This window comes from Podarcis filfolensis (assembly GCF_964270895.1).
Source record: "Podarcis filfolensis genome assembly, chromosome: 1".
Classification (NCBI taxonomy): domain Eukaryota; kingdom Metazoa; phylum Chordata; class Lepidosauria; order Squamata; family Lacertidae; genus Podarcis; species Podarcis filfolensis.
The window spans coordinates 10,964,868-10,990,399 of record NC_139604.1 but is presented as its reverse complement, the minus strand read 5'-3'; the positions used below and the strand labels follow the sequence as shown (position 1 = coordinate 10,990,399).

Below are 25,532 nucleotides of genomic sequence, written 5' to 3'. Positions count from 1 at the left end.
TTCACCCATATTCTTCAGGGGTGAGTATTTGTGAACCCCCCAGGGAAGTTCATAAGTGAAATTGGCTTGCCCTTAGTACAAGGCAAGCTGTGTGTGTTGCATGTAGTATTTAATGAAGAATGACAAAACAGTTCAAGTGGACTTACTTCCAGTAAGCGCGAGTATGGCACAGGCTGTATATTGTCTCCATGCTTATTTAACTTATATGCAGAATCCATCATGCGAAAGGCTGGGCTGGATGAATCCCTAGCCGGAATTAAAATTGCCGTAAGAAATATCAACAACCTCAGACATGCAGATGACACAACCTTGATGGCAGAAAGTGAGGAGGAATTAAAGAACCTTTTAATGAGGGTGAAAGAGGAGAGCGCAAAATATGGTCTGAAGCTCAACATCAAAAAAACGAAGCTCATGGCCACTGGGCCCATCACCTCCTGGCAAAAGGAAGGGGAAGAAATGGAGGCAGTGAGAGATTTTACTTTCTTGGGTTCCATGATCACTGCAGATGGTGACAGCAGTCACGAAATTAAAAGACGCCTGCTTCTTGGGAGAAAAGCAATGACAAACCTAGACAGCATCTTAAAAAGGAGAGACATCACCTTGCCAACAAAGGTCCGTATAGTTAAAGCTATGGTTTTCCCAGTAGTGATGTATGGAAGTGAGAGCTGGACCATAAAGAAGGCCGATCGCCGAAGAATTGATGCTTTTGAATTATGGTGCTGAAGGAGACTCTTGAGAGTCCCATGGACTGCAAGAAGATCAAACCTATCCATTCTGAAGGAAATCAGCCCTGAGTGCTCACTGGAAGGACAGATCCTGAAGTTGAGACTCCAATACTTTGGCCACCTCATGAGAAGAGTAGACTTCCTGGAAGACCCTGATGTTGGGAAAGATGGAGGGCACAAGGAGAAGGGGATGACAGAGGACGAGATGGTTGGATAGTGTTCTCGAAGCTACCAGCATGAGTTTGACCAAACTGTGGGAGACAGTGGAAGACAGGAGTGCCTGGCGTGCTCTGGTCCATGGGGTCACGAAGAGTCGGACACGACTAAATGACTAAACAACAAGAAGCGTGCACCGGATTACTAACCATTCTTACTATTAATTCTGCAGATGCAAACCAATAAAATGGGAATTACCCTATTGCAGCCTTTGGATCCACTGACCTGGGATAGCTCAGTCGGTACAGCAAGAGACTCCTCAATATCAGGGTTGCGGGTTCGAGCCCGAAAGATTCCTGCATTGGGGGTTGAACTAGATGATACTTGTGGTCCCTTCCAACTCTACAATTTACAGATCTTTAGCACCAGATTTAGGGCAGTGTGTGGACCTCCCCCTGCCCCCAAACAGGGCACCAAGCTGAAGGGGTGCAAAATCGAGAATACCCATAGTTAAGAAGATCCATTTGAGGGTGCCAAATTTTGGCCTTGCTTAGGGCGATATATTACCGAAGATTACCAAAGTTTATGACTGGATTCTGATATCAAGCTTAGATTTCAGAATCAACATGATTAAGACCGAGCTATGGATGGATAGATAGAGGCAGTGGTTTCTTTCTGGGGGGATGCAGGGGTACGCATACCCCTAAACATTTTGTGAATCTTTGTACTTTTGTCCATTTACTATATTTGTTTCCCCCGGTTTGGACTATAAAATGGTGATTTTCTTGAGCCAAAACTGACCCCCAAACAATTTTTTAAAAGCACTGTATATAGGCTTATATTATATATATATATATTATTATTCTTTTGCATGTGTGAGATACCTATAGCTGACTGAAGGAGCTTCAGCAGTGGAGATGGAAAAAGCAAAGGGCAGGCTTCGGGGTTGGGGGGGGGGAAGGGGGTGGAAGCCGAGAGAGGAACAAAGGATAGAGAACGGGAGCAGCAGGCGGCAGCAGATTTCCGGAAACGAAAGGGAAAGCGGGGAGGCAAGGGTGCAAGTGGCCAGAGGTGCTTTTCGCGGCTCTGGCCGGCAGGGGGTGGCCTTGCGCGCACCGGTGCGCGCCCGCGGCTGGCCGGGTTTTGTGCACCCAGCACTTCCTGCATCCGAGCAGGCTGGGCTTGCAAGACCAGCAGCCTTTTCTGCTCCTGATCTAACAAGCGGCAACCGGAGCAACAGCAGCCCCGGCTCTCGCGTCTCCGTTTCTGGACCCCCCCCCCCGACCCAGCGGATCTGCATGCGCCCGGAGGGAGAGAATGGCAGTGCTCAAGCTCGCCGACCAGGTAGGAGGAGAGGCGAAGGGAGAAGAAGCCACAATGGGAGGCTGTGGCGGGGAGGGGATCCGGCTGAGCCCGCCCGCAGCCAAGGAGCAAGCAGCAAGCGGGGGATCGGATGCCCTCCGTTGCTGTCGAGAGCCGGAGAGGAGAAGTCGCAGGGGAAAAGAGAGGGGGGGTCATGGATTCCCCTCCTTCCATTTAACTGAACGCCAGCCCTGCCCGCCCCCTCTGCGAGCATTTCATTCCTTGCAAGCGTCGAGCCCTGTTGTCCTTTTGCATTGTGGTTTTGCATTGCTGTTGTTTTGCAAAGGCCTTTCCCCCTTTTGCAGAAGCGGCATGTTTCTGTCTAATGTAAACCCAGAGAGAGAGAGAAGGAGGGCCGGGGGTGGCGTCTCTGGATTATTATTTCCAAAAGGCCCTTTCCCTTTTGCAGAAGCGACATGCTTGGGGTTTATTTTTTTGCTCCGAAGCAAACACACACACACACATACACACACAGTCAAGTTTCTCATTGTCTTGGGGGGGAAACGAGCAGTTGTCAAAATACTCGGAGGTTTAGTTATTGTGTGAATCTCACGGCATCCGTGCATTTGTGGCTTGTGGTTTTGTTGCCGTCCTTTTCGGAGGAGGAGGGGATATGGCTGTTTGGAATCGCATCGCCCAGCCATCGAGGCCTTTTGTCCTGCTTTGCGGCGCGGGAGCATTTGTTGCCCCCCACCCCTGGACGTGAGATTCCGCCACATTTTCCTCCTGGTCCCTCTTCCTCCTCCTCCTGCTCCACGATTTACCTGCGCAGGGAGGTGGCGGTGCGGATGTCAGGGTTTAAACGCGCGACAAGGAGAGAGAGACTGATGCTGTCAGTTGCAGCGCCCCGTCAAGCCAGCCTTTGGCATGGCTGGCTTCGCCCGAGGTTTCTAATCCTCCCTCATTGTCCCCCCCCCCCACGCTTCCCCCCTTTTTAAAACGTGACACTTTACAGCTGGCTGCATTCAGGGCTGTTAATTGGCTGCTCAATCAGGACCAGTCCCCAGTCGCTGGAGAAGCTCAAATATTTATGCAGCCTTTTATCAGCGAGAACTCCAAAGGGGAGCCTCTAATAGGCTGTTTGTTTAACCAATCCACGGAACTGTTGGATCCATTTAATCCCCCAAGCCTGGGACTACTGGGTTCTAGTGGCGTTGGGAAAGCCCTCCCCTTCACTTAAAAACAAAGGGGACAAAACTGTATTCATATTTGTGTTTTTAGAGGGTGCTTGTTGCTTTCCAACTCGTAGAACAGTGTTATCGCAACAAGATCAACAGCCTTGCTCCCCCCCCCCCCCCGCCAAAAAAGAAAAATGAAAAATTGAGGAGCAGGATTTGTGCTTTTGGTGTGGGATACCTAGCATGAAGGCCCATTATATTGCTTATTGCAATGTATAAGCAGTGAGTTAGTCAGAGATCGGTGCTCCTTATTAAATTGACGGGCTACATATGGAATGGGGAACGTCGGCTCTTCCTTTGCTTTCGCTGTATGTTCCACAATGCAGATATGTGTACTTTTTATTATTACGCTGGCACCTTGCGGTCAGATTCCTCTTGAGAGTATTGTGTGCCACTGAGCATAACCCTTTACAATTATTTCTAAGATTGCAAATTACCCTCTTAAATTTGCAGAGTAGGATGAATGCTGTAATTTGATACGAAAACCGCATTATAAGTGTTCCTGGTGTCTTTTAAAGTTCTGTTGTTGACTGTGCAAACAATATTTGCTTTTGTAGCTATTTTTGGATGTGAACAGCACTTCAGAAGGCATATGTATTTTATTGCTTACTCCTTCACTGCATATCTTGATTGAACCGGTACCTCCATAGCTCACTTTTTTTCTTACCGAGGCTTCAATTCTCTGTTGACCTACCCATTGAATTGAATGGTTCTTGCTTCCGCGTAGGCACGTGTGGGATTGCGCTGCAAATCTCTTACCATTAATAGCACAAAGCATTAAAAAGGGACATTGTGGCTCTTATGTATAGTGGCCTCATTTATCTACTGACTGTACCAACTGCTTCAAGCTTGCCTGGTTTAATCTGCTAATTTTGGTTTAACTTGGTCTGTTTATAATCAGTAGCATGGATATCAGCCGAAATCCCCCACCGCTTCTTAAACGGATTATCAAGTTCTTCTTAGATAAAGGCCACTGTCATGCACCTTTCTCAATTTCGTGCTTTTTAAAAGTATATTGCCTGCTGAAATCTGTTGTTTTGTTGCTTCTGCCATGCGTGGAAAGTTTGGAATGGAAAGTGTCCTTTCGATCTCATAAAATAAAGGCAGATATTGAAAGTAGACTGCGTTGTCTTCTAATAGCCAGATGTGTGTTTGTAATTGTGCAGTAAGCGATGTTTATAGCGCTCTCTGTGGCACATGCCCCTTGATGCTGCCCTGTCTTCATATTTGATGCTTCTCACTAATGGCGAAATTGTTTCACACCAAGAGACTTTCTCTCTGCGCTGCAGGGTAGCACAGAGCCTCATAAATCAGAAGAGCCAGGTAGGCTCTGCAAATTGAACATCCCGGCTGCAGTTAATATTGGAGGTGTCTGTGCTCTGGCTGATAAAGTGCGGCGTTTCAGCAGCGCTTAAAGTCTTAGCCTGAAATCATGTCTTCAGTGCAGTCCTCTGGGGAATTATGGCTCTAAAGGTTTTAAACCTTTACTAAACCTGGAGGGGGGGAGCAGAAGAGAGAAAATGAAATTTGCTTCTGACACACTTCGTGATAGAAAGAAACTGGCTTTGCTTCTGCTTTAAGAGGCCTATGTTGTAGGGCAAACCCTGTGGAAATGGAAGCTATGAAGAAAGCCAGGTGTAAGGAGGCGTGATCCAGACCATGCATTTAAAACCCTCTCCTACCATTTTGACAGTCCTGGCTTCCCCCAAAGGATCCTGGAAGTTTGCTAAAGAATATTGTAGTTTGTGAAAGGTTGTTAGGAGAATCTTCATACAGTTACAGTTTCATAATAATAATAATAATAATAATAATAATAATAATAATAATAATAATAATTTATTTATACCCCGCCCATCTGGCTAGGTTTCCCCAGCCACTCTGGGCAGCTTCCAACAGAACACTAAAATACAATAACCTATCAAACATTAAAAGCTTCCCTAAACAGGGCTGCCTTCAGATGTCTTCTAAAAGTTTGGTAGTTATTTTTCTCTTTGACATCTGGTGGGAGGGCGTCCCACAGGGCAGGTGCCACTACCGAGAAGGCCCTCTGCCTGGTTCCCTGTAACTTGGCTTCTCATAGCGAAGGAACCGCCAGAAGGCCCTCGGCGCTGGACCTCAGTGTCCGGGCAGAACGATGGAGGTGGAGACGCTCCTTCAGGTATACTGGACTGGGGCCATTTAGGGCTTTCAAGGTCAGCACCAACACTTTGAATTGTGCTCGGAAACGTACTGGGAGCCAGTGTAGGTCTTTCAAGACCGGTGTTATATGGTCTCGGCGGTCTCTCCCAGTCACCAGTCTGGCTGCCGCATAACTACAGTTCCCAGAACAGTGAGGAAATGCAGGTGCTCTTGCTGAGAGCCCCTGTAGCTCTATCAACGTTAAGACTGCACTACAACAGAAATTAATTATTGGCCATTATCGACACTGGGCTTGTCCGCACTGGATTTTACAGTGTTTTTGCAGCTATTTGCATTCCTGTTCAAATTTGCGCAGCCCACATGATGTTACCTTCAATATCAATCTTGATGATATCCCTGAGTAAATTTGGGTCTACCTGATAATGGGGATAATATGATAATTTGGGGGAAATTGGGCTGCAATCCGCTCCATAAAGAGTGTCTCCATCGTTTAGCCCAGGCACTGAGGTCCAGCTCCAAGGGCCTTCTGGCAGTTCCTAGGGAACCGGGCAAAGGGCCTTATTGGTAGTGGCACCCTCCCTGTGGAACGCCCTCCCATCAGATGTCAAGGAAATGAACAACTTCAGATGTCTTCTAAAAGCCAGATGGTTGTTCATTCTGCAGTGCTTCCATTTCTTTTCCAGCTGTGCTTTTAACTGTTTCCTGTGTGCTCCTGAACCTGAAGAATATTTTTCTTTTGATTCCTCAGTTTTGCACAAAGCCACAAAGCTGCACAGGCAAACCATTAAAAAAAAAATGTCTACACCAGATTTATTGCACAGCAATCTGAAAAGTGTGCGCTGAGAATTTACAATTGCTGTCATTTCTTTTCCAGTGTGCCAGCAAGCGTGTGCCAGGAATATAGCGATAGATAGATATAGATAGATAGATAGATAGATATTCATTTGATCCTTCATATTTGCCCCAAAGCAGAAAACTGCAGAAGCAGATTAACAGTTTCCTGACTGTGTACTTATGCACACTTCCTGTGGAGGGAAACTGTTTAAAAAACAAGATGTACAAGCAGATACATCTGCGCATGCCCCGTCAGTACTTCATCAGCGTAATTAGACACATAATAGACACATCCAATTTTTGATATAGAATTGGCTTGGGGGAAATCCTTTTGCATATCAGTGCTGCAGAAAATCTACAAAATAAGAAAACAAGTACAGTCACACCTCATGTTGCATCCGCTTCAGGTTACGTGTTTTCGTGTTGCGTCCCACGGCAACCTGGTAGTACTGGAACGGGTTACTTCCAGGTTTCGCCGCTCGCGCATGTGCAGAAGTGCTAAATTGTGCCATGCGCAGATGCGGTGTTTCGGCTTGCATCAGTTCCGTGTTACTGACGGGCCTCCAGAACGGATCCCATCCGTAACACAAGGTTCCACTGTAATAGAAGCAATTCCAGAATTAGCCCTATTAAAGATCTTCTAGGACAACAACACACATTTACACGACGAGGAACTCATTAAGTCACGTACTCTGAGAAGCTAGAAGCATCATAACTAGACACTGTAAAAACCTATCAGGAGTGAACATACACCGCTGGTACGAAAATGTATGGGAAACCACCCTATTAGAAAAGTTAACCAACAAGCTTGAACTGGCACAGTAAACTGGCACTGGACAAGTAAAGGAGGACTCCCCCCCCCCGGTGTGGCTCCCCTTTATCACATATACAGCACAACAGCATACAAATTGATATGGCTAATCTGACTCAACAATTCCCCCACCAATACAAACAAGCCACACAGCGACCAACGGAATGCAACCAACTACGTTCTAGCAGTTCCAACAAAAATAAATAAATGTACATAAAGGACCTGTCCATGTGACATTGACAGAAAGGTCATTATCCCCCTCCATCTCTCTTTCCCTCCCCACCACATAATGCATATGAGAGGGTGGGAGAGTGACGTGTATGTGCATCACCCCAAAAAAAAAACAAACCCAAAGAAGGCATATTTTCCTTCTCAAAACAGTACATTTCCTTCATAGGCAAATGAAAAGGGATTTCAAGGAAGAATCGGCTAAAATTCATACTGTGAATCGACCAAGATTTCTGTAATTGGCAGGCAGTCCATGTTTCCACTGAGCTAACATCACATTGTGCAATAGAAAAGACCTACCTAGAGTTATTAGTCTGTGATGGCTTATTATTTGCATGTGTGAGACATGAATCCATGCCACATTCAACAAGCGGTGAACATATACGTGTGAACCGGCCCCTCGGGGCTCCTAGCTACTGTTAGTGGTAGTCAGCATCTTTTAATCTTGCTTGAAGTTATTGCTTTCATCAGGTGCTTTTTTTGGGCCGCCGTCATCTGGTCTTTGATTGCTCAGCGTTTTCTTCATCACAGCTGAGTCAAGTGTCAGGTTGAAGGCTGCAGCCCAAGCCCCACTGAACTCAATAGTGAGAAACGCAGGATTCTGCTGCACGGCTCCTTTAGAAGCTGTGGGCCCAATCTTAGAACCCACTTCTGCTTGTTGCTGAGGGTGAAGGACAAGTGGTTTCTGCAAACATCCTGCTTGTGGGCTGTTGCACGGAGGTTGACGCAAACCCTCTTGTGACTAATCACTGGTTACAGCAATGTGTGTTTCCATGCAAAACAAGACACTTCACCCTCTCTGCTCCACGAGCAAACAGTCTGAATTTTATCTGAGGCACATGGCTTGCGGCGCAATTGTGTGCAGGTTTTTGTTGTTTTTTAGTCGTGTCCGACTCTTCGTGACCCCATGGACCAGAGCACGCCAGGCACTCCTGTCTTCCACTGCCTCCCGCAGTTTGGTCAAACTCATGTTTGGTCAAACTCACTGTCCATCCATCTCGTCCTCTGTCGTCCCCTTCTCCTTGTGCCCTCTATCTTTCCCAACATCAGGGTCTTTTCCAGGGAGTCTTTTCTTCTCATGAGGTGGCCAAAGTATTGGAGCCTCAGCTTCAGGATCTGTCCTTCCAGTGAGCACTCAGGGCTGATTTCCTTCAGAATGGATAGGTTTGATCTTCTTGCAGTCCATGGGACTCTCAAGAGTCTCCTCCAGCACCATAATTCAAAAGCATCAATTCTTCGGCGATCGGCCTTCTTTATGGTCCAGCTCCCACTTCCATACATCACTACTGGGAAAACCATAGCTTTAACTATACAGACCTTTGTCGGCAAGGTGATGTCTCTCCTTTTTAAGATGCTGTCTAGGTTTGTCATTGCTTTTCTCCCAAGAAGCAGGCGTCTTTTAATTTCGTGATTGCTGTCACCATCGTGTGCAGGTTTACTGAGAAGTAAATGGTGCTGATTTCTATTTCCCAAGTAGGTTGATTGCATCCATAAATGGTGTTTGCTAGTGTTTCTTCTCCCTTTCCTTTGAAGAGTCCATCCCATTCTTGTCCAACTGCCCTCTGGACACTATGTGGTGAACCTAAAGTGCAGAAGAAATTTTGGATAGTAGTAAAGTACCGTATTTTTCCCTCTATAACACGCAGATTTTTTCTCCTAAAAAGGAAGGGGAAATGTCTGTGCGTGTTATTGAGCGAATGTGTGGTCCCTGGAGCCAAATGGCAAAAGAAATCAGGCAAAAATCAAATCGCGCGTCTCGGAGAAGGGAAACCTGAAAAGAGGAAGTGGCTGCTTTCCTGCATTCTGCCTCAGGGTCTTACTGCCCACCCTCCTCTGTTTCCTTGCTGTGTTTGCTCAAACGGAACAAAGAGCAGGGAAAGCCCCTCCCCTCCAGGCAAGCAGAGGGGAAAGCAGAGAGAGAGAGAGAGAGAGCGCTGGCTGGCTTGGGTGGGTAGGTGAGGGAAAACTTTTGCCTTCCTTTCCTCCCTCCCGTTATACCCCTCTCCTGCATTCTTAGCCAGCTGCTTTTCCGCACACCCCTCTCGTGCTCCTTGTCCATTCTGTATTTTTCCTTCCTTCCCCACTTAAAATGTGGTTAAAAAGCATGGATCCACATGGATCCTCAGGATCTTTGCATTGGGTCACCCCAAATTCACCATCAGATCACATAGCATGTCCATGGCTACAGCCTGCCCCCCAAAAATCACACACGCACTGTTGCCTGGGGCTGCAATGGTGCAAAAATGTGGTTAAAAAGCATGGATCCACATGGATCCTCAGGATCTTTGCATTGGGTCACCCCAAATTCACCATCAGATCACATAGCATGTCCATGGCTACAGCCTGCCCCCCCCCCAAATCACGCACCCACTGTTGCCTGGGGCTGCAATGGTGCAAAAACGTGGTTACAAAACATGGATCCTCAGGATCTTTGCATTGGGTCACCCCAAATTCACCATCAGAGCACATAGCATGTCCATGGCTACAGCCTGCCCCCCCCCAAAATCACACACCCACTGTTGCCTGGGGCTGCAATGGTGCAAAAACGTGGTTACAAAGCATGGATCCACAGGGATTCTCAGGATTTTTGCATTGGGTCACCCCAAATTCACCATCAGATCACATGTCTGTGGCCACAGCATGAAGCACAAAAATGATACATCCACTGTTTCATTCAGAATGTTTTTTCCCTTGTTTTCCTCCTCTAAAAACGATGTGCGTGTTATGGTCAGGTGCGTGTTATCGAGCGAAAAATACGGTACGTGGCTGCTGCATGTTGCAATAACTGATGCAATTCAGTTCAGCTCTTTTGGAGAAGGAGCAGCGAAAATAAATCTTCTTTTCCTCCAGCTGTGTCATAACAATGCATTGGGGTTTTTTTGGGGGGTGGGGAATAGCTTGACAGGATTAGAGGTGTATAAATTAAAGAAGCTTGCAGCAGTGCTCATTTCTGTTAGTGCTGTTTAGTATGCTTACTCACTCGGGTTTTGAAAAAATGGCCGTGTTCCATGTTCAAAAGGTTCCACTTCTGCTTCTGCATGCGGAGCAGACAGTTGCACAAGTGAAATCGAGCCACCTTGTGAAGTCCCCTTCTGCATGCAAAGGCACAAGCTACGTGCACAGGACAGCCAGTTCTGCACACAGGGTGTGCAAGCGTATGCACTCTCAGGTAGAACTGTGCACAGGATACTTTTCTGTTCCCCCAGTCCTTTCGTTCCCAGTCTGAATAATAATTTAGAAAGCAATGAGCAGTCCTTGCTCTGTGCCATGGTTTTTGAACTGTGCTCTGCAGCTGCCCCTTTAACTGCAGTTTGAGTGGCATCAATTAGCAAGGTAATAGCGCCCATGAAAGTGTCACCTGCTGCTTTCTGCATATCAGACCCCTGCTAATGGCTCAGGAACAGCTATAAGCCCAGGGTAGGCCTTTTTTCTCCTCCTTCTGGTCAGCTGGCAAGCTTACTCTGTGGATCAGACATAAAAATACAGTGGTACCTCAGGTTACATATGCTTCAGGTTACAGACTCCACTAACCCAGAAATAGTGCTTAAGGTTAACAACTTTGCTTCAGAATGAGAATAGAAATCGTGCTCCGGCGGCGCGACAGCAGCAGGAGGCCCCATTAGCTAAAGTGGTGCTTCAGGTTAAGAACAGTTTCAGGTTAAGAACGGACCTCCAGAACGAATTAAGTACTTAACCCGAGGTACCACTGTAGCTGAATCTTCTGCTTCAGAAACCAAAACTTCTGCACACAGGCACGCATGCACACACCCACCCTGAGGCCGACAGTGCTCCTAATCCTGAAACCCTGTCCAGGAGTTGTCCAAAGTGACTTGTACTCTTGGGCTTGGAGATGTCTTCTGGCCAAAGGGGCCTGGAATTGTTAGACAGAAGCTGTTGCCCAGGTACAGACTAGAAGTCATGTTTCCCTGATGGCCAACATGACACAGTCCGACCCTACCATTAGGAGTGAGGAGCAGTGGCAAAAAGTTGGTGGAGCAGGACTTGACCTGCACTCCTTAAGCCAGGCACAGTGGAAGGCGCCAAATGATGGTGTGGAATATACAGCCGGTCCGATTGGCTTCTGTACATGAAAGGAGGTGCTTGTCCTGCACTTTGCAGAGCAGAATGTCTTGGACCAGACTTGGAAAAAACGTACCCTTCTTTCTCCCTTATTTTAACATGCACTTTGCTGCTGTCACGGAACTATAGCTGTCAAGCGTCCCTTATTTGGCGGGACAGTCCCTTATCCCAGCGCCATGTCCCGCTGCTGTCCCTTATTGATGATGTCCCTTAAATTTCCCGGGTTTCAAAGGAAGCAGCTCCTCTCCCTCCTTCCCTGCCGGCCAGGGAGGAGGGAGGCTCCAACTGTGTTGCTTGGCTGTGTTGCTCACCCAATAAGGAGTCTAAGAACGACTGGGGGGGTGGAGCTTGCATTCCTTGTGCCCAACCGCGTTGCCTGGGGACTTGCTTTTGCTCAGCGCTTCTTAGCGGAGAGGTGACGGTGGTTTTCCTTGTTGCATCCCCTTTGCTGGGTTGCTGCGCTATGGTAACCACCGCCTGAGGCTTCGTTTGGCGGCTGGCTGACTAAAATCCCTTATTTTGGCTGCTGATCCCTTATTTTTGAGGCTGCTGGTCCCTTATTTTCAAATCTGTAAGTTGACAGCTATGCACGGAACTGCTTGTGAAAAAAAAAAAAGCCATGCAACCTTATCACGAACGCAACTTTTCTTTGTCTTCGTTACTTTTTCAGACCGGAGTCGGTTCTAGTTTCAGGGTTCCCTGCAGTTTGGCGACCTTAATAACTAAGAAGGCTTCTGTCACCATCTTTGCTACTTGTGCCCGGTATGATTTGTGCTCACGCTCTGAATTAAAGGAGGTGAAGCTGTCATTGTGTGGAACCAATGGCTATCCCAAAAGGAATCAAACCAGGAGATATGCCTCTTCCAGAATGCAACTGCATGAACTCCCCAGAAACAGTTGTAACTGGACAAATGAAGGGGGGGAGAAGTGATCTATACAAATCTGTTATGTTGCGTACTTAAGTCTCCCTGGGTGTGTATGTCATGAGGTTTCACTGGCCCTTGAAATATGAGTGGCATCCAGCAAAACCGCATGCTTCTCAAGGTGTGGTATTTCATCTCCGCATGACATGTGGCTTTCAACCTTCTCCTGCTCAGCTACAAAATAGGGACATGGTTGTCATGGTGACACAGGAGCCCTGTCCTGCCTGAAAGCTCATTGCTGCCCAGCGGTGATCTAAGGGTCGTGGTTGACCTTAGGATTTGTGCATGTTGGATAGGACCGGGGCAGAAAGGTAAAGCTTGCTTACTCCTGCTTTGTCCAAGGCTCATTCTTCTGGAAGAATGCAGTACATCTTGACCTTTTGAAAATCAAACCATGGGGACTGCAGGGTGGGGAAGAATGTTGTATTTCTCCTTTCAGCTGTGCCAGTCTGGGTCAACGGTAGACCTTGCCAGTAGTGGTGTAGAGTAGTTGTGTAGTGCCAGTAGTGGTGAGAGCCAGTGTGGTGTAGTGGTTAAGAGCGGTGGACTCGTAATCTGGTGAACCGGGTTCGCTTCCCTGCTCCTCCACATGCAGCTGCTGGGTGACCTTGGGCCAGTCACACTTTTTTGAAGTTTCTCAGCCCCACTCACCTCACAGAGTGTTTGTTGTGGGGGAGGAAGGGAAAGGAGAATGTTAGCCGCTTTGAGACTACTTCGGGTAGTGATAAAGCGGGATATCAAATCCAAACTCTTCTTCTCTAGGCTCTGGGGGCGTCTGTAAGTCAGGGGCAGCCCGCTACAGCTCCCAAAATCCCTGACCATTGGTGGCACCTGGTGGCAGTGATGGCCACCGATAGCTTTGAAAGAGGATTAGGCAAATTTATGGAGGATAAAGCTATTGTCAGGGAACTGCCATCAGCTCAGAGGCGAGAGGTGGAAGGGCAGTTGCGTTACAGAGAGCTTCCGAAGATTGTGCAAAGCAGCTCTTCCTTCGGGGAGGAGGTGAGCCCCGCCTCCAGTGGGGAAAGGATGCAGGGATCAGAAGATGTTAGAGAGAGCCGCAACACTGAGCCTGAGCAAAGCGGAGGGGAGGCAAGTCCCCCTTTGCCAACGCCCTCTCTGCGCAGTCGGTTTGTGCGCAGAGAGGGGAGGAGAAGGATGGGGGTCAAAAGACTGTTATGCTGGGGAAGGTTTAAGGACCGCCCACTCCCAGATTCTGCTAGCGACTGAGCAGACATGGACTTGAGACGCTCTGCACTGTAAATGGTTTTGTACAGATAATAAATAAATCCTGGAAAAGACAGGTGGGAGTCTTGCCTGTTCGCTCTCGAGCAACCATGCCAGCACATAACAGCTATCACTAGCTGCTAACCCTGATGGTTATGTCCCACTGTTGGAGGAAGTATGTTTAGAATACCAGTCGCTAGAAACCACAGGAGGGGAGAGTGGCGTTCGAGTCCTGTTGTGGTTGGCCATAACAAAAAGTTCCAGGGTTAGGAACTCAGATATATAACCTAAGCACCAGATGGCTCCTTAAACCAAGGTTACAAATGCTAAAATGGAATGTCTACTTACCACTCTGGGGCAAAACTGCTCCAAAGTCTTATTTTTCAAAGGATGGACTGACTGTGGTTGATTATCAGTTAAACATCTGGCTAGTTCAGAGGTCCTCCTTGAGCTCGGTCAAGAGCTTTGAGAACTTAGAGAAGAAAAGTCGCTTGATCCAGGGACAGTTCACATATACATTGGCCTACCCCTGACCTCTTTTTCTTGATGGCGACTGCTCCTTCTCAGGCTGCACAGAAAAAGCATTTTGGTTTCAGAAATACATTTTGATTGTGGAGATAAAATATAACTGATAGAATTCTACAGTGTTGGAGTACAGCATGTGAGAAGTCCAGATCCAATGATCCTCAGACGGTAGAGATATCAGGCACTATCTTGATGCCCAGGAATCTTCACTTGGTCACAAATGTTTAGTAGCCAGGTGCAAAACGCCCGGTTTGTCGTTTTTTGGGTGGGTCCAAGGGCCTCATTCCGTATGGAAGTGAGAGCTGGACCATAAAGAAGGCTGATCGCCGAAGAATTGATGCTTTTGAATTCTGGTGCTGGAGGAGACTCTTGAGAGTCCCATGGACTGCAAGAAGATCAAACCTATCCATTCTGAAGGAAATCAGCCCTGAGTGCTCACTGGAAGGACAGATCCTGAAGCTGAGACTCCAGTACTTTGGCTACCTCATGAGAAGAGAAGACTCCCTGGAAAAGAGCCTGATGTTGGGAAAGATGGAGGGCACAAGGAGAAGGGGACAACAGAGGATGAGATGGTTGGATAGTGTTCTCGAAGCTACGACCATGAGTTTGACTAAACTGCATGAGGCAGTGGAAGACAGGAGTGCCTGGCGTGCTCTGGTCCATGGGGTCACAAAGAGTCGGACACGACTAAACAACAACAACAAGGGCCTCATTCACTCTCAGCTAATCCTCGAAGAATCACGTGTCAGCTGTGTGTGTGTGTGTGTGGCCAAAACTCTAGCTTTTTGACTTTCTTTCTTTTTTTTGCTGCCCCCAAAGTCAGTAAAGGCCTATGGGTCCCAAGAAATTTGCTTTGCGGTAGGGGCTGAATGAGCCCCACCCCCCAAACTTTGATTACCAGCTTAGGTTTTAGAATGAAACACGCACATGTCGTGGGAGGCGTGATTTTCAAAGAGAGATGGGAGAAGGAATCTTTTGACATAGTGCTTCCATCTGCAGTTTTAATAAGTCCTTGCATCATCATCATCATCATCATCATCATCATCATCATTATATTATGAAAAAAGCTTTAAAAAAAATCTGTTGCCTAATTAATTGGGGTTATCTTTTGAGTCAATCTGAATGTTCCTAATGAACTAATCAACTCCATTAATTGGCCAGGATGGTTTTTTCCCTCTAAAGTCATTTGATGTGAAATAGTAGGGTAAATGTTGTGAAAGCTGACCCAAATCTCATGCATTGGTAAATTGAGTTCACTTACAGGTCTTGCAGCAGAAGCTGAGTTTAAGTCAGCACTGTGCCACTTGTCATCCTCAATTATATAAAGCTCTAAGAATTTCCTCCCTCCCCACCCCCCCAAAAAAACCACCATTTTCTGCTTCCTCAAAAAGATAATTTGGTATGCAAGTGTAAAAGAGGAAGTCGAGGTTCTGCAAAAACATTTTGTCAAAGTGAGTTTCTCTAAACACCCCAAGTCTTGTGATGCCTTAAAGATGAGCAAGTACATGACAACACTGTATTTCACAGGCCATTTCATCAAAAGCAGCCATTGTGAGGTGGTTATGAATAGCGTGAAGCTATTTAGAAATCACTAATAACTTGCACAGTAAGAATCTCACTTACCTTGAATTTGTGTCTGTAGCCTTGAAGGCCTGGTTTAATGCTCTGAACCCTCCCCATTGTTCGCTGATGCTTTTATGCACTTACAGATTTTTTTAAACCACAGCTTCTTAATTTCCCTTCTACAGAACCATGGCTGACTTGATAGCTTGCGTATTTCTCAGCTGGACAAAACCAAATGAAACAGCAGAAGTCAAAAGATCCTTGTTGACTCTGCTTTATGCCTTCAGCTTATTTTAATTATCTCTGCCCTGGATCCTTTCTCTTTCTTCTTTTTTTTTTAATCCTAAATTTATTAAGCGAATGGATTCTTTGTGTATTCATCTTTGGCCCTTCATTCACATGGATGGATAGGCAAACTAGAATTTCTGTCATGCTCCCACGCAGTGCTATTTTTCTAGAAAAAGAGGTGCCGGAACTCACTATGAACACCTCCCCTCGTTCTCTTAGAATGGCAATGGCACCCAGCTGAAAGGTGGTGGAACTGAGTTCTGGCGAGTTCCCCCTGAAAAAAAGCCCTGCTCCCACCCCGTCTCTTGCTGCATGAGCATTCCTGGCATAAAATGTTGTGAGGTTGGCATCTCCTGCTGGGTTTCAAGTCAGATTTGCATGATGTTGAACACGTCAGTACGGTTTGATGTGCCTGTTCACTTTCTGTCCGCACCCAGTGGATACAGAGGGGGCTGGGATGTAATCCATCAGGAACTCCTATTAGCGAACGTCTCATCTGCACACGTGCAGCAGCTCTCTCAACTGTACACACCTCAGTTGAACTGTGACGTGAATGTGCCTTTAAGTTTCCAGGTCAAATCAAAGCTGCTTCGAGGGGAGGGAAGTCCATCACACTGCAGCCCTTCGCAAGACACTAGGCTAGTGCTGCATGGCGGATAACAACATGGGTAAAGGTAAAGGGACCCCTGACTGTTTGGTCCGGTCGCGGACGACTCGGGTTGTGACGCTCATCTCGCTTTATTGACCGAGGGAGCCGGCATACAGCTTCTGGGTCATGTGGCCAGCATGACTAAGCCGCTTCTGGCGAACCAGAGCAGCGCACGGAAACGCCGTTTACCTTCCCGCCGGAGAGGTACCTATTTATCTACTTGCACTTTGACGTGCTTTCGAACTGCTAGGTTGGCAGGAGCAGGGACCGAGCATCGGGAGCTCACCCGTTGTGGGGATTCGAGCCGCCGACCTTCCGATCGGCAAGCCCTAGGCTCAGTGGTTTAGACCACAGCGCCACCCACGTCCCTTAACAACATGTGTGCACAGATTCAAAAACCTGCAGTGGGAGTACTCTGAAGTCAGAGTAAATGGTGATATGTACACAGTCTCTCTGTCTCCTTGGGCAGATGGAAGCTTTCCTGTAACGCAGTACAGTCATACCTCGGGTTGAATGTGCTTCAGGTTGAGCACTTTCAGGTTGCCTTCCACGGCAACCCGGAAGTAATGGAGCACGTTACTTCCGGCTTTCGCCGCTCGCAGACGCTCAAAATGATGTCACGTGCATGCGCGGAAGCGTCAAAAAGCGACCTGCGCATGCACAGACACGCCGTCGCGTCTTACGTTCCATTCAGGATGCGAACGGGACTCCGGAACGGATCCTGTTTGCATCCCGAGGTACCACTGTATAATAAAGGGAGCCTCTTCCTTACTCCACAGCACAGAAACCAAGAGAGGAGAGGCTGGCATAATTTGGGTGAGCAGTTGCAAAAGAGGAAAGGGTGATGGTCAATTGGTAACCCTAGCTGTTTTGGGCATTTCTCCAGCCTTACTATTGGCCCCTGTCCTAACTTATAATGCATCCCCCCCCCACCCAGACAACAGTGTTACATGCATGTATGAGCCAGTCTGTCGTGCAGTGTGGGCTTCCCCAGCCCTGTGCCCTGCAGATGTGGCTGCTAATCAACATCTGCTTTTGTCTAGTTTCAGATGTCACCTTCCTCTCCCAGATTTTGCACTTCTTCCTCTGAGCAGCATGCTACTCTGATCTGAGCAGCCCCCTTGGACCTCTCAGTTAATCTCTCTGGGTTGGGGGGTGGGGACGGACAAGGCTCTCTAAAGAAAATTTGCCCACTTGCTCATCATAGAACGTTTCCACGGGATGTAATCCTAAATCGTAGAATCATAGAGTTGGAAGGGAGCCAAGGGTCATCTAGTCCAACCCCCTGCAACACTGGAATCTCAGCTAAAGTAAGTTCCAGAAGGTGGTTTTATGGCAGACTGGGAAAGCAGTAGCCCTACCTTACCCTCGTTAGACCTAGGCCTGTTGTCAGACATGGTGGGAGTTGATGGGTGTAGATCAGTAACTGGTGGGTGCTGGGTTGGAGAAGAGTTGTTCACATCTCCAGTTCAGATAGTGTTGTCGTTTGCCAATTATGAATGCTTAGAGACAGCAGTGTGGTGCTCCTCTAGTAAACCCTAGTAGTGGTGCATCCAGATATAGATGTAACTTTCCACTGAGATGAAAGTGCAAGCTATTGTTCTGCGCAGCCGATAATATCCTCTGTATCTCTGTCCTAATTGAAATGCTGAGGTTTACGTATGGCTCGTGGACCTTTTGCAGAGACCACCCAGAGCCAGCGGTGAAATCGGAATCTCTCTCTGATTCTTATACACCGTATATTAAAACCTGCTGACCTGAAAGAGGGATGTGTGGGGCCTCCTGGGGGGCTTTGTTGTAACAAAGGAAAGCCAGAAATAAAATACAATAGGAAGAACTATGCCACGCGTGTGTCAAGGAACAGGTTTGAAACAGTGTGCGCCGATGCGAAAAAAGGCTGTAATTCGGGCAATGTATTTGCAGTACAGCACACACCGCCAGTGAATGGATTCTACCCCACCCCTCTTACAATTTGTAAAGACAATATTAGCAATACACTCGGCACACAAGTTTCGGCTGCCTGACATCTGCTTGCAGTAATCTGCTTTCAATATGTGGTAGGCATAGTTTAGATTTCAAGCCGCAAATGTAGCACAGAGAAGTTTACGGGTGTAGAGACACACACACTGTCTGGCCATGTGTTCTCATTCTTAGGTGGGGAGACTCTATACATAATTATCTATGTAGATGTGTACTCTGCCTGAGCTGCAGGGCAATGGTAGAGTTGTCAGCTTTGCATGCGGAAGGTTTCAGGTTCAATCTCTGGCGTAATAATAATAATAATAATAATAATAAGTTATTATTTAAACCCCGCCCATCTGGCTGGGTTTCCCCAGTCACTCTGGGCAGCTTCCAGCAAAACATTAAAATACAATAATTCATCAAATATTAAAAGCTTCCCTAAACAGGACTGCCTTCAGATGTCTTCTGAAAGTCAGATAGTTGTTTATTTCCTTGACATCAGATTGGAGGGTGTTCCACAGGGCGGGTGCCACTACCGAGAAGGCCCTCTTCCTGGTTCCCTGTAACCTCACTTCTTGCAGTGAGGGAACTGCCAGAAGGCCCTCAGAGCTGGACCTCAGTGACTGGGCAGAATGATGGGGGTGGAGACACACCTTCAGGTATACTGGGCCGAGGCCGTTTAGTGACTTAAAGGTCAGCACCAATTGAATTGTGCCCGGAAACATACTGGGAGCCAATGTAGGTCTTTCAGGACCGGTGTTATGTGGTCTCGGTGGCCACTTCAAGTCACCAGTGGGTAGGGCTGCAAGAGTCTTTTGTGAATGACATTCTGGAGAGCCACTGCCAACAAGGCAGCTTCCCATGTTTTTTGTTGTTGAACTCTGTGGACTTGAAGAAATGCAGCTTCGGTTAAAACAGGGTGCAGTGTCCAGCCAGATGTTGTTGGGCTACAACTCCCTGGTCCACCTCTGACCATTGGCCATGCACCCTGGTTACCATAATAGGATGGCATGGCATCACCACAGACTGCAGTGCGGCTTATGGCAGTAAGTCGCCGGACAGCCTGGAACAATTTTGCACATCAAATCAAGTACTCATCACTTTCATCAGTGACTAAGTGGTAGAAAGGATCTTCTCTTGAATACCTTGGAGAATTTCCATGACTCTCAATATATGGCCAAGAGGCTTTTGAAGTTTGGGCCTCATTACTCCGCAATCTCCATAAAGCGAACACAATAATTGTCCATATGCTAAAATGTGTGTTTGCTGGCTCCTTTTCCTGGCTGAGGAGTGTTGGCGTTCTAAGTTAACTTCCTATAAAAACCCCAAACAGAGTAAGTCATTCCTCTAAGGTTGTGCTAACTGCTGCAGCATAACTAGGTGACCTAGTTATGATTCCAGGAATCAACAGCCTTCCAATATAATCAAGGAGGCACATTCTTAAATTAAAGGAGATGAGCTGCTGTTACCTGAAACAAGAGTAGCTAATAAACAAAAACCAAGTTTGAAAATTCCTTACGCAACTTAACTTTGAATCTAGTAGGAATAGCCAGAATTGGAAGGTTCCAGTATTTTCTTTTAGAGGCTATTGTACACATCCTGCAGTGGTTTCTGAATAAATACGTTTTGATTAACTAAGCTTTGAGCGCTTAAGGATTCTAGTTTAAAAGTTCATTCTGTCCAACGTTTGCATGGGACTTTTCATCCACCTCCCAATAAAGCGAATGATGGCGATCTAACTGCATGTTCAATTCTGGGGGGCAGGGGGGCCCATAACTTTCCACAGGGGATGATGGGAATTATTATTTCACCATGGCTTTATGGAAGGTTTAGCCATAGCAGTAAAGCAAAGTCATTCAATCCGTTGTAACCCAGAGCTGCATTTCTGTCACAATTCCATTGCTTTCTCGGTTCAACTTAAATGTAGGAGCCAGATGTTGCCACATCTGGCTGTGTTGCTTTTCTTCCTTTGTGGTTGCCCTGCATCCTTGTTTCCTTGTTGTCTTGAAGCTGCCCACATAGTCTAAATCCTCTCACACGTGCATATTTTGACAAGTTGGCTACACTGTGCCAGGAAAAGAGTACGTCCAAGTTGTTGCCCTTACGCGAGAGACAATGGAGCAGCGGTACATTGGGGATTAAATAACTACTAGACGTTGAAATTCCATCTTGAGATGGAAATATGCTATCGTTGAACATTACAGGACATCATTAGTCATGAGCGGGGTTTAAAAATACTGTGCGACTCCAGAGTGTGCTTTGTTCTGGAACCGAAATGCTAATAAAGTTATTCCTGGAAAATGTGCAAAGGAATCCTTGAGCTTTGTGGGATTCAGTAAGGCTGTCTGCAGTTTCAGAACAATATTATGATTAAACAGAATTTGGGTCAAAATATGCGGTTTGCTGTTTTAATTCCACAGCAGTCCTTGCTCCTCAAGAGAGGTAGGGGAGGCAGAAGGACTGCTGTTATTACTCATGCCAGCTGCTGAACAGTCTGCAGAAATTATTTGCGAATGCAATTAATCCAAGAGGTTGCGATAAACAACTACCTGACATTCAGAAGACATCTTAAGGCAGCCCTGTTCAGGGAAGTTTTTAACGTGTGATATTTTACTGTATTTTTGGTTTTTATGGAAGCCGCCCAGAGTGGCTGGGGAGGCCCAGCCAGATGGGCGGGGTATAAATAATAAATTATTATTATTATTATTATTATTATTATTATTAAGAGAGAAGTATTTGCAGGCAATGCTTTTGTTTTGCATGATGATCGGGAACACCCACAGGGGTGCCCTGGTCACAATTTCAGATCTGTACCTGCTACCATTCCTGCTTTATGTCAGGACCTCATACTTTCCCTTCCCTCACCTGTGGTACTGTGGATATTGGCCTTCCTCTCTTTTCTGATACAGTGGTACCTTGGGTTACATACGCTTCAGGTTACAGACTCCGCTAACCCAGAAATAGTACCTCGGGTTAAGACTTTGCTTCAGGATGAGAACAGAAATCGTGCTCCGGTGGCGCGGCGGCAGCGGGAGGCCCCATTAGCTAAAGTGGTGCTTCAGGGTAAGAACAGTTTCAGGTTAAGTACAGTTTCAGGTTAAGTTTCCGGAACGAATTAAGTACTTAACCCGAGGAACCACTGTATTGCACTTCTTTGTGTGAGAAGATGCTACTCTGGTCGCAGCAGCCCCATTGGACTCGTCAATGAATCTTGCTGGTTAATGCTAAAGAGGATAATAAGAATTATTTTGTGCAAGAGGAGTGGAACCTAAAGACCTCCATGTCATTGAAATTCTACTCAATATTGATCCAGAGTAGATTCCAATGTATAGTTGTTGTTGTTGTTGTTTAGTCGTTTAGTCGTGTCCGACTCTTTGTGACCCCATGGACCAGAGCACGCCAGGCACTTCTGTCCTCCACTGCCTCCCGCAGTTTGATCAAACTCATGCTGGTAGCTTCAAGAACACCATCCAACCATCTCATCCTCTGTCGTCCCCTTCTCCTTGTGCCCTCCATCTTTCCCAACATCAGGGTCTTTTCCAGGGAGTCTTCTCTTCTCATGAGGTAGCCAAAGTATTGGAGCCTCAGCTTCACGATCTGTCCTTCCAGTGAGCACTCAGGGCTGATTTCCTTAAGAATGGATACGTTTGATCTTCTTGCAGTCCATGGGACTCTCAAGAGTCTCCTCCAGCACCATAATTCAAAAGCATCAATTCTTCGGCGATCAGCCTTCTTTATGGTCCAGCTCTCACTTCCATACATCACTACTGGGAAAACCATAGCTTTTACTATACGGACCTTTGTTGGCAAGGTGAGATACTGGCTTGCCGGTTCCTCCTCCAGGTGGATCACGTTTGGTCAAAACTCTCCACTATGACCTGTTCATCTTGGGTGCCCTGCTCGGCATAGTTCATAGCTTCTCTGAGTTATTCAAGCCCCTTCGCCACGGCAAGGCAGTGATCCATGAAGGGGTAATGTATAGTTAGCAGAGTAAAACTTAAACAAGTTGCAGGATTCTCCCCCCCCCCAATAGACCAGAGGCAATTATATTTCATTCAGCAGAGCTTTACTGCTACTGAAGGCAAATGGTCACAAATCCAATACATTCAGGATTGGCACTGTCCATAAGAAGTCCAGTTGCAGCAGACTTAACTTAAACTTACAGTAACTTATAACAAGACTAAACCTTAACACTATATACATAACACCACACCAGAAGGAAAGAGAGATAGAAAAGAGTGAAACCCAGGGTCCTTCTGGCCTATTTCTAGAGTCAGCATGACCTTGACAGAAGAGATAAGAGAATCAGTTTAAGCCAGCTGTGCTGAGCTTCTCTGAAGGAATAACCCAAACACCCTGAACCTTCTGCTTGCTCCTTCACGCAGAGAAGCTTCCAGAACCCTCTTGAATTAATTAGAATAGGAAAGATCTCTACACATCAGATCAATACTTTCTGCACCAAGAAATGCAAACTGACACTCTCTCACTCTAATTCAGCCCAGCCAGCAAGGTCAGTGGTCCAACATGCTGGGAGTTGAAACTATTGTTGGCATTCCTTGATGGATTATTGCAGGTTGGCTCTGGTTACATTCCGCCATTAGGTTAATTGTTTGTTCCTCGAAGGGTTTGAGCTCCGAAAGATACCTTTCCAAGCTAACCTGTTGCAGTTCGAAGCAACAGTGAAAGTTGCGTAGGTTGTTTCTGGCACTGCTGATAGGGAGCCGTTGTGACTTGTTATCTAACCCCTCAGGGGGAGAAGTCAGTTCTGCTTTGTTGTTGTTGTTGTTTAGTCGTTTAGTCGTGTCCGACTCTTCGTGACCCCATGGACCAGAGCACGCCAGGCACTTCTGTCTTCCACTGCCTCCCGCAGTTTGGTCAAGCTCATGCTGGTGACTTCAAGAACACAGTCCAACCATCTCGTCCTCTGTCGTCCCCTTCTCCTTGTGCCCTCCATCTTTCCCAACATCAGGGTCTTTTCCAGGGAGTCTTCTCTTCTCATGAGGCGGCCAAAGTATTGGAGCCTCTTCCACCATGTTGGACTTTGCTGAATGGGTTGACACTTCCTATTTTGCGTTTGGCAAATAGGAATTTGTGTATTGCTTTGGAGCGTCTGATTTTTAACGAGTGTTAGAGTATTTTTTTTAACAGACAAGCAACTAAATTTGTTCATAAATACTAAATGCCACTACATAATAAACATCACTGCTAACCAACTGTCAGAACATTGAAATCTTATGTTGGTCAATGAAAGTCGAAGTTAAATAACCAGTTCCGAAACACAGATACTATATCATCCTTGAGTATGCAGCAGATATTCCGGTTGTCAGAAAATACCAGAATATTTGACATCAAGTTTTATAGAGGTGAATTTTTTTAGGCCAAGATTGTTTAAACTCGGACTGCATAAAATTTTTCCACCAGGTGTTGAGCAAACATTAAACATGGTTTCGTACAGTGGAGAAGAGAGGTGTTGATTCACCAAGTTTCCTACCTCAAAGAGACTTAGGAACATCTTGCAAGTTGCAGTTCTCATTTTGAGGGAGTCTTCCTGCAAGTTGCTATGTTGAGTAAAATATCACGGTGTGATAGGATATTTCAGACAGAGAAGTTGGTAAGGGTTAAAAATGTTTAACCTGAGAAGCGTCCCTGAGCATGTAGAAATCCTCTGAAATATTACTTTTCCATCCTAAATGTGAGCAAAATGAATTAAACTCGTTATGTTACTGGTGATAAATGGAGATAAATGGCTTTTTAACTCCTGTGAGTTTTGACCAATGGTTCACAATGTGCACTCTGACAAAGGACACTTATGTCTCTAACGTTATACTTCCCTGGGTGCCGTTTTATATAAGTAATGAATTCAGGGAGCAGAACTGCAAACTCCAGAGCGCCTTCAATCTTCTGCCGCGTGTAGAATCTGAAGCTTTGTGGAAATGTGATGCAGCAAAGATCATACAGAAATACGTTTCTTGTATGATGTTGGCACAACTCCTTTGACTTCCCATTACATTCTCACAAATCTCTTCCAGGGAAAGGAATTCTTCTGTCCAGGATCCTGGAGAACTACTGCCAGAACCATAGCTGTCAAGTGTCCCTTATTTGAAGGAACAGTCCCTTATTCCAGCACCATGTCCCGCTGCTGTCCCTTATTGATGGATGTCCCTTAAATGATGTCCCTTAAATTTCAAAGGAAGCAGCTCTTCTCCCTCCCTCCCTGCCGGCCAGGGAGGAGGGAGGCGCCAACTGTGTTGCTTGGCTGTGTTGCTCACCCAATAAGAAGTCTAAGAACGACTGGGGGGTGGAGCTTGCATGCCTTGTGTGTGGCTAGTTAATGCAAGCTGAGGGGGTTTTTGAATGCTGGACGCCATTTTGTTGCACGTGCTGCTGCAAACTTTGCAGTGCAAAGCCAGGCCGGGGAGCCATCTTAAGTTGAGGCTGCATAGGCCTTGTGGTGCATGTGATTCAGATTCTATTCAGTTGAACCTCCAGTTACAAAGTTGGTGGGACAGTGTTCTCGAAGCTACCAGCATGAGTTTGACCAGACTGCAGGAGGAGAGGAAGACTGGAGTGCCTGGAACAGGTGAGGCTGCAGGTCCCTTATTTTGGCTGCTGGTCCCTTATTTTCAAGGCTGCTGGTCCCTTATTTTCAAATCTGTAAGTTGACAGCTATGGCCAGAACAGAATAGACTATTTAAGTCTATATAAGTTGGCTTCCTGTATTCCTGCAAGGTTCCAACTTTATGGATATCCAATGCATGCATATCCGTAAAATGTAACTTGCAAAGGGCCCTCTGAGAAAGGATATTGTGCTCGTACAATATATTTGCATGGTTTTGGTTTCACATTTGCGGTGTGCTGGCGATCAGCCAGTTAGAACTTTTG

The 25,532-nt window shown here is 46.5% G+C and overlaps 1 protein-coding gene across 9 annotated transcripts in view; it reads left to right on the top strand.

Annotated features, from left to right (window-relative positions):
- The first annotated feature begins 1,929 nt into the window (after nucleotides 1-1,929).
- Nucleotides 1,930-25,532, top strand: part of ANKRD44 (ankyrin repeat domain 44) — a 161,608-nt gene continuing 138,005 nt past the window's right edge. For 7 of the 9 annotated variants that reach the window (XR_014551372.1, XM_083627462.1, XM_083627463.1 and 4 more), the window contains exon 1: nucleotides 1,985-2,225. Coding sequence is in view for 7 of the 9 variants with exons in the window: in XM_083627462.1 (XP_083483588.1) it covers nucleotides 2,199-2,225 (27 nt within the window). In the remaining 2 variants the exon portion in view is untranslated. Of the gene's footprint in view, nucleotides 2,226-25,201; nucleotides 25,231-25,532 lie in introns of those variants that run through there. The other 2 variants (XM_083627472.1, XM_083627468.1) reach the window with 2 other exon arrangements.